This window comes from Lagopus muta, chromosome 3 (assembly GCF_023343835.1).
Source record: "Lagopus muta isolate bLagMut1 chromosome 3, bLagMut1 primary, whole genome shotgun sequence".
Taxonomy (NCBI): Eukaryota; Metazoa; Chordata; class Aves; order Galliformes; family Phasianidae; genus Lagopus; species Lagopus muta.
The window spans coordinates 58,274,943-58,284,439 of NC_064435.1; the positions used below are offsets into that span (position 1 = coordinate 58,274,943).

Genomic DNA, 9,497 nt, shown 5'->3' on the forward strand with positions numbered 1-9,497 from the left:
GTAGGAAGCATGTCAACTCACTGCTCCACAGCCAGAGGTGTTTTGATGGGGTGCATCTGATCTGCACCCCATCAGTGCCAAATGTTCCCACTGAGCAGCTGAGCGCTGGTGGTGGGGAAGCCCCGACTCACATCCTTTTCCTTAGTCAAAGCTGTAGTTTTACTGTATCTGTTTATGTCAGTAGCTTGATTTATTGTCACATGTACACAGAATTTTACTGTGAGCTGCAGAAACTGTGCATTTTTTGTACTGTAGAAACATTTGTCAAGAGAACAGATGAGCAGAGATGCTGTCCAAATGCGCTCTCACCTCGATCATAAAGCTTCTGTCTGACCTTTCCTCAATTTACTTGCACGATCACACACTGGGAGTCCCTACAATTTCCAATATCCATTTAAGCTTCCTGTTTTCTTCACTGTTACCAAAGTGGCAGCATTAAACTGATGGCTTTGCAGTCTCTGGGATTCTTCTCTTTGAGCTGATGTTCCACAACATGTCTTCTCTCCAATAAATAAATAGATGTTATTTATGAGTCTTCTTCATTAGTTAATCTTTCTTATACTTTTAGTGAACACAAAACATGGGAAATATACCCTAATGAATTTAAATGAAGTCACTGTCACCCAGTGTATAGATGCCATAGTATTACACTGCTGAAACAGGAGAAGAAATCAAGTTGTAAGTTGAAGCCCCAGAAATCCTTTATTTTACTTTGCTGTTTCTACCCCATTAAATACTTATGTTCAGTTATCTCACAGGTTTTAGTTGACATATTCAGCAGATATTTTACCTTTTACATCACTGATTAAATTAAGAGGCAAATTAATGTAAGGGCTCTTGCTGCTCTTGATTGTCAGTAATTTGGGTACTTACTAAGTGGTTCAAAGTGTATTCAATTATTAAATTCAATAGTCAGTGAAACATGCAGCATTTGCGTCATCATAATTTTTTAAGTATGATTGCTTTTAATGTAGTTCAAGAAGAAGACTTTTAAAGGCTGTAAAGCATAATTTCCTCATTCTGAAAGAATGATTAACCACTAATTACACTAAATATGGACTTCCTCTTGCCTACCATTATAATTAGAAAAATGAAATAGCTCTTACAGCGTTATGTCTCTGCTTGTTCCAATAAAAATGCCGTGTGCCCACTCACTATTTCAGAGGTTAAGGACAGCTGATCAAAGCAGAGGACACACAGTCAATACTAGAGATGAAGCTGGAAGCTAAGCACTGAGTTAAGTCACACAAGGCTCTCAACCTTTTTTTCCTTCTTTCTTTTTCAAATTAAAAACCTAGAACAACTGCTGCCTTTTCAGACTCTCCAAAACAACGCAGAGGATGCATCCACATCATAAGCAAAAAATAGCCATCATACCATACAACCTTGTTTAGTAAGGCTGCCTCCTGTGAAAAACCTATGTACCTCAGGTGTCTCTATCCTTGTCATGAGAAGCTGGTTAAATATCTGCACTATTTTAGGATAAGAACCCACAAACCAACCTTTCACTGATCTATATTGGGCCAAGTTCTGCTTTTTGTGCTACAAGCAGCACTGCAAGATGGCAGTGCAACATTCACACACACTTTTCATCTTCCTTGGCGCTTGGCTGATTGGAGCATCCAGGCAGATGCATTAGGCTAAGCCACTTCATATCACAAGATACAATTCTGGCTCTGCTCACTGCTGGGTCGCTCACTTCTGCTGGTTTAACATGGGTCTGAGGGGCCCTTTTGTTGACATCCTGCATCTCTCCAGTCATGCTGCCCCCAGTACTTTATCCATACTGGTTTTGCCCTTCAGTGTTATTCACAGCAGGTTACAGAAGGACAGAGGAAACTCCCTCCAATCATGTTAGCGAGAGAGATAACCCATCTTGCAGTCTGAAGTCAATCAGTACACAAACAACTCCTCAAAAATGCCTGGAGTGATATGGAGCCTGAGAAATGGGGAGGAAAGGTATTCGTTATCCTTCTTTGTGAATTAGTAATTAAGGATATATGTTAATCAGTAATGAATTTAAGTTAATTTCTGGAAGACAAGCCTGTTTTGCCCATAAGAGCAGTTGGTGTTGGTAAGTGACTTCCCTGCATATTCCCTCAAACCATGAGCTTTCCTATTTGTTTGCTATTGGGACCAGCTGGGGTTCACCTGCCACACATTCCCAGGGAAACACAAGGCATTTTTCAGCTTCTGGCTTAAGGCCCAACATTAGTTTGTCCGTTCCTGTAAGTAAGAACACAGTGCACTAGTTCAGTGTGTATGTTCAGTGCACTTTGCACCACCGACACGGGCTGTCTGTGCTACCTCTCCACATCTGTGCACTGAACTTCGCACTTGAAATTTAGAAGCAAGAATTCCTTTTTGATGACACCATTTGGTACTTTGTACAGCTATAAAATGATAGCTTTCACAAGGCTGAGTAAGAAAGCATGCTTATCTTTTCCAAAGTCAACTAAATCCTGAGCTGCTTTTGTAAGAGTATTCAGTTTCTACAAGCTCATCAGAATGATAAAATCTCAAGCCTGGAACTCCTACCCTGTTTTATATTAATATAAAGCTACTTTGTATTTATTAATATAAATATAATTAAAGAAGCTTTATATTAACAAATATAAAGCAGGGTATTTAACATCCCAAGCATAAACTTCCATGTGTAATATATATACTATAGCCTTTTCACACCATATGGAAGGCACATTGTTCTCAAATCTGTTCAATATTGGCTTAACTCTTAGATAGAAACTATTTGATTGTGATAACCTAGCCATTGTTTCCACAGTTTCCTTATTGTCCTGCCTGAGGGGGCCTATATGTATTTTCAATACGAACTTCAGAAACTGACACAGTACACCTCACAAAAGACACTGCTGTAAAAGATGATGAAAATATTTACAAAACAAAGCAGTCGTCAGAAGAGTATTTTAAAAAAGCAGCAGCATTTATTATGAACTTATAACACAGGACAAAACAAAAGCATCTTTAAAATCACCTAGTATATTTACAGATTTTATTCATTCTTACCTCCTGTTTTAGAACTGAAATTTGCCTTTGTTAAAAATATATGTTTAAAGTCATGATTCAATAGCAGATTCAATGTACAGTGAGGAAAAAGGGGCAGGAGCCCAAAGCAGAGGATTTGCTATGGTTGGAACTGTCAACTTAAACTGGGAGTGTAAACTTTCTTAAAAACAGAACCCTTAAAACCAAACACCACAAGCCCTGTTCATTATAATATCACATCAAAGCGACACAGAAGACCCCAGTGATCACTTGGGAATCTGCCACAGTCCAGTTTTTCCAACCCAATCAAGTCCATATTTTGTGGAATGATATGTCCCCCCTCTGCTGCAGGCCGAAAGAAAAGGCGATCAAACCGCAACTTGCATTTACTCTCTAGGCGCAGGTTGGTATTGGAGCTTGTGTCCCACGTGTAGCGGCAGTGCTGGGGTTTGCCCAGGAACTCCCAGATATCCGTGATGTTTTTAGGTAAGCCGCCTACTTTAGCCACCTGAAGAGAGAGAACAGAACTGAGCTGTCAAAATATCACTTCCTTTCCCCACAACACATGAGTCGTGAAGAACAAAGCTACTGGAGGAATTTCTAACTTGGGTTACTTCTCAGTAGACTCTACTGCGGGACCAATTTTTGTCATACTTTTCTAAATCCAAAGCGTACAATCACAGAATCACAGAATTGCTCAGGTTGGAGAAGACCTTCAAGGTCATAAGTCTGACCACAACCCAACCATGCTACCCTAACTCTAACAATCCTCAGCAAAATCACGTCCCTGACCACCGCAACCAAATGGTTCTTAAACACATCCAGGGATGGTGACTCAACCACCTTCATGGGGAGCCTATTTCAGTGCTGAAAAACCCTTCCATATACGAGTTTCTCCTGATAGAAAAATTCCCCTTGTCCTGTCACCTGTCACCAGCGAGAAGAGATCAACCCCGCTCTTGCTGTAAGCACCTTTCCGATATTGGAAGACAGCGATAAGGCTCCCCTCAGCCTCCTTTTCCTCAGACTGAACAGCCCCAGTTCCTTCAGTCTCAGCTGTAACAAAGCCTCAGTATAGCAATGCCACCGTAAAAAGGTGAAGTATGACTAAGAAGTTGCAGACTTCTGGTGTGCCGTTTGTTTCTCATGAAGATCATAGAGAAGTATGACAAGATTTTACCAGAATACCTTCCCAAAATAATCAGGTTGCTTATTGCTATTTACCTCGCTGTCTCTGAGGTTTGTATCCCCCCCAAATATAACCGTGGTGGACTCAGACTCCTCCTGCATTTTGTTTAACACTATTTGCAGTTGCTTCATACGCTCCTTTGAGTGATCTCTAGTGCTCTCCAGGTGAGAAGTCATTAGGCAAAGTTCATTACCAGATATGTTCACCTGTACATGAAACAAAACAGATATGCTATTTTCCACACTGTGATACGAAGATCATAGACAAAAAGTAATCAGAAAATAAATTAATGAATGACAGAACTCTGGTTAATATTTGTTATAAATTGGAGAAGTGCCTTAGAGGAGGATCACAGGCTTCTAATTTGTTTTCAGAGGTTATCAGTTGTGAAAACAAAGTACAGCCAGCAATGTAAGAGACTTAATTTTATTAGTACCAAATGCAATTTGATTCATATGTTTAAAGAAACGTTTATGCTTTGTGTAAGACCATCGAATAAGGCCAGCCCAACCCTTTCTGTGATTCTATTGTTCTGAATACAGACACACAGCTGTAGTACTGGCAGACTGACTCACATGCACAACCAAAAGGTTCCTCATCATGGAAGTGGTTGGAAAACGTATTATCTCCTGCTTTAGTACTTTCACTCTGGGTTTCTTCAACAGCATGGCAGTGAAATAGCCATCTACATTACCTGGAGAGGAACAGGCAAATAAAAGGTCATGGACATCTGCCACAGGATAAAGTTAAAGCTCTTCCACAGATCTCATTATTATCATCTGGGAGAAAAATTCTAATTTGCAAGATGTACAAAATGATTACTCAGAAGTTTCTTAACAGTGGTGTGAATATGTTTTTAATACAAATGTTCAAGCAACTACTCATCTGTGGTGCTTTTTGGGATAATTTTGCTATTAGTTTTTCAAAACGTGGGAAAAAAAATGTAAGTATATAAAAGACCATTGGTCAAGCAAACCTTTCACAGGAGTAATTTGCATCCAACTATATGGTGGTAGTAAAACAGAGCAAGTAATTTAAATGTTTCCTTCGTCACCTTAGTCTTTTCAGTTGCTACAAGAGGTCAAAGCTTTTGGCAAGGAAGACAGAACAAAACTGTACTTGTTTTTTCCAGTTTCTGTCTTAAGAAATTGAGGTTTACTTTGTACCTGGAATAATGGTGTAACCGCCTGCTCTCCTCTGCAGAATACACAGATATGGTGGGATAACCTCCTGTAAAAACACGACATCTGGGCTGTATCTGAAATCAGCAAAACAAGTTTTGAAGTTAGCTACTTCAAAAGGTAACATTATTACACTCTGATGTCAAACACAACACGGTCAGAGATTTCAGGTGCATTTTTTCCTTATCTTCCTAGATATCTTAAGATCCTCACTAATGATATATAGTAGCACATAGACATACCACTGATGCTGAAGCAGAAAACAATGACTATTATGGGCACAGTACCAACATGGCAATAAAATGCCCTACTTCCTTTAGACTTGAAAACATTTGCATAATTTTCAATTATTACATATGCAAGGAAATTTAACTTCAACAGCTGAAAAGCAGCTTTGGATCATACTATGCCACAGATAAGATTTCTAGGAAATTCTACCCTCCATCTCATTCCTTTAAAACAGATCTGTCTCAGCTAATCTGCCATTCGTCAATGCCAAGCTCCTTAGAGCTATGCCACCAGTAACAGCACATGTGGGGTAGGACTCCCGAAAGTCTCTTTTATAGCTGCCCTTTTTTGTTACACTGCTGAATAGACCTTCTCTAGGCAGTCAGAGGACAAATTTCATAGAATCACAGAATGGTTTGGGTTGGAAGGGCCCTCAAAGCCCACCCATCCCCACCCTGTGCTGTGGGCAGGGCTGCCCCCCACCAGCTCAGCTATCCAGGGCCCCATCCAGTCTGGCCTTGAGCCCCTCCAGGATGGGGCACCACAGCTTCTCTGGGCAGCTGTGCCAGCACCTTCTTAACATCTAACTTAATCTCATTCTCTTTCAGTTTAAAGCCATTCCCCCTTGTCCAATCACTATTAGACTGTGTAAAAAGTCACCTTCTTGCTTATAAATTCACTTCTACAGGAAAAAAAAAATCAACACATTATTAAAAATCAAGAAAAAAATCAATTTAGTTAAGAGTTTCTGCTGGGCTCAGAAGAACCAATTAACATTTGTTTAAACCAATTTAATGTACACTGATAAATTACCATATTAAGACACACCAATTTATGCAATTATCAAATTAATCATAAGAGTATTAACAGGAAGCTTCAAATGGCACAACTATAAAAGGCAATCACAGATACTACTGTTTTCTATTAGCTTGCACATTATCATCCTTTATAGATAAGTAACAGTACTGGCAAGGGATCCATTTTTCAAATAACAAATCAAACAAAGAATGCTGGTGGTCCTCCAAATGCTCCAGAATGAAGTTACTCATACCAGCAGACTGAAGCAAACAAGCTTCTTGCATTTTCACCCTCTTCTCCTGTACAGGATGGAAGTGTGAAGCATGCTCCTGACACAGGCATAAAACTTGATGTAAGCAATACTGTTCGTTACCAAAAGATTTTTAGTCACTGCAAAGTCTTTAACTTGAAATGCTGCACAAGCTCACACCTCCTCCAATCAGTCTTAAGATTTGTACGACGACTTCATTACTGCGTCTAATCTGAAGATAATTTGGACATGAAGATTTTTTCATTATCTAAAATGAGAAGCTCACTTTAAGGTGGGTACATAACAATACAAAGACAAAGCCATGCTTACAATGTCAGGTACGAACAGACACCTCTGGCTCGCTCCTGCAGATTTTCCAGGTCCAGCCCATCAATGTTCCAGGTTATCAGCGAGAAGCTACTGTCATCATCTTGTTGCTTGGAGCCTGCACTGCTGCTGCTGGTATTACTTGCAGTTTCATCTGCTGTGAGGTCAATACTAAAGAGACATTGTTTGTCATCATGCATAATATTATTCTTACTGCATTTGTCTCTCTTATCTTCTAAAATACGTTTTACACCCATCACAATTTACAGACAACCATATAAAACTTTCCCAACAAGTAAATTAACGTGAAGTGATTTCTTATTGTAATTCAGAAGATCAGTAACTTTAATCACATGGAGCCTTTTCTTCCTCTTCCTTATAGATACAAAATAACATCTTCCATTCCAAATTAAAATTAACTGGATGGCAACCAACTCTATCCAATGCACCTAAGGAATTCATTTCTTTCACTGTGCCAGGGGCAGACTGTGCATGTAAAATCTGCAAACATTCTCCATCATACTAAAAACAAAGACTGCAGTCAAGCCCTTGTTTTTATGAGCCCATCCTCATAATGCAGCTGAGGTTTCTGAGCTCCCCTTGGGCAAGGGCAAACTCAAAAAAACCATGCAACAAGATAGTCATTTTCTTGGGGAATATTCACCCCAAATTGCACTTCAGAAAAGCACCATCAAGGTACGAGTGCCCAATCCAGTCACTGCCAGGGGACTAAGTCTCTAAAGAGGACTCTACCAATGAAGCATGGCCCAAAGAAAATTCCTTTAGTAAAGTGAGAATGTAAAACAAATGATGTTCAGTAGTATACCTAAGTCTGTTTCAGCTGCTGGGATACTGCAGTTTGATAATATCTATTCCCTGGTATTGTGCAGTCTAGAGAAGAGGAGGCTTGGGGCAGACCTGATTGCTCTCTACCATGACTTGAAAGAAAGTTGTGGCAAGGTGGGAGTCAGCCCCTTCTCCCAGGTAACAGTGAGAGGATAAGAGGTGATGGTCTCCAGTTGTGCCAGGGGAGGTTCAGGTAGGATATTGGGAAAATCTTCTTCTCTGAAATAGAGGTGAGGCAGTGGCACAAGCTGCCCAGGGAGATGGTGAGGTCACCAACTCTTAAGGTGTTCAAAAACCATGTGAATGTAGCTCTGAGAAACATGATTAGTGGGCACGGTGGGGGTGGGATGATCTTAGAGATCTCTTCCAACCCTAAAGCTTTTACGCTTCCTAGAACACAGTACTGTTTTCTTATGTTGTACTGAACTAATAGTACAAGATTACACTGCCACACAAGTCCCAGCCAACCGTGAGATGTGCACCACAGAGCTGAGCAGAAAAGAAAAGAAGAAGCAGAAGAGAAAAGAGAAAGTTTTCCACTCAGAGAGTGGTCACACACTGGAACAGGTTGCCCAAGGAGGCTGGGGATGCCCCATCCCTGGAGGCATTCAAGGCCAGGCTGCATGTCACTCTAGGCAGCCTGGTCTGGTGGTTGGCAACCCTGCACATAGCAGGGGGTTGAAACTAGATGATCACTGTGGCCCTTTTCAATCCAGGCCATTCTATAATCCTGTGAAAAGGTGTCTCCAGTTTGATGCAGTCATCTTCTGACTCCATCTGTGGAATGATGCTTGGTAAGATTCTTTTTTTCATACAATTACATGAAAAAAGATATATGGTTCTATAGAGCCATAGAATCACACACCCACTGACCACATCCCCCAGTGCCACATCCACACAGTTCTGAACACCCCCAGGGATGCTGGCCTCACCACCTCCCTAGGCAGCCTGTGCCACTGCCTCACTGCTCTTTTGGAGAAGAAATTCTCCCTAATATCCCATCTGAACGTCCCCGGGCACAGCTTGAGGCCTTTCCCTCTCATCCTATCATTGTCACCTGTGAGAAGACGCCGACGTCACCTGGCTTTCCGGTCGAGCTGTTACCAAACACAGCTTGTTTTCAGCTATAAAGACCAGAGGGGCACTCACCAGCTGCTGGGCCCCGCCGAGCCTTCTCTTGCCGTCGCCTGCTCGTTCATCGGCGCCTCAAAGTAGGCGTCCAGCGCCCTCTGAAACACAGAGGCAGAGTGCAGAGGAATGGCGGCCGCTCCCCTCGCCCCCCGCCGCCGGCCCTACCTCCAGGTGCCAGCCGCTGCTCGCCAAGAAGCCGCTCGCCACTGCCTCGTCGCTGCTGGTGACGGCGGCGAACTCGGAGCACAGCACTTTCCTCCGCTTGGCGAGCCGCAGCTCCTCATCCTCCTCCCCACGCCCCGCCCGCGGGGAGCGTGGCTCGGCCCGCGCCTCCAGCTCCATGGCTCTGCGGGCGGGGCGGAAGCGGGGCCGAGCCGTTCCGGGCCGCGCCGCGTCATAAGGCGCCGTGTCCGGACGCCGTGATCGGGTGCCGTGATCGGGCGCCGTGACCGGGATGGGCAGCATGCGCGCCACGGTGGAGAGCATGCGAGATGCCTTTAAGAACATGGTGAAGTCGCAGAACTTCGACAGGGTGCTTGGCAAG

The 9,497-nt window shown here is 42.5% G+C and overlaps 1 protein-coding gene across 1 annotated transcript; it reads right to left on the bottom strand.

Annotated features, from left to right (window-relative positions):
• Nucleotides 1-2,920: 2,920 nt before the first annotated feature.
• Nucleotides 2,921-9,497, bottom strand: TDP2 (tyrosyl-DNA phosphodiesterase 2). Its single transcript, XM_048939124.1, has 7 exons — nucleotides 9,119-9,497; nucleotides 8,972-9,051; nucleotides 6,980-7,147; nucleotides 5,359-5,450; nucleotides 4,768-4,886; nucleotides 4,228-4,398; nucleotides 2,921-3,511 (listed from the first exon to the last, which is right to left on the bottom strand). The coding sequence occupies exons 1-7, from the start codon at nucleotides 9,458-9,460 to the stop codon at nucleotides 3,230-3,232; spliced, it is 1,254 nt and encodes a 417-aa protein (XP_048795081.1). The 5' UTR covers nucleotides 9,461-9,497; the 3' UTR covers nucleotides 2,921-3,229.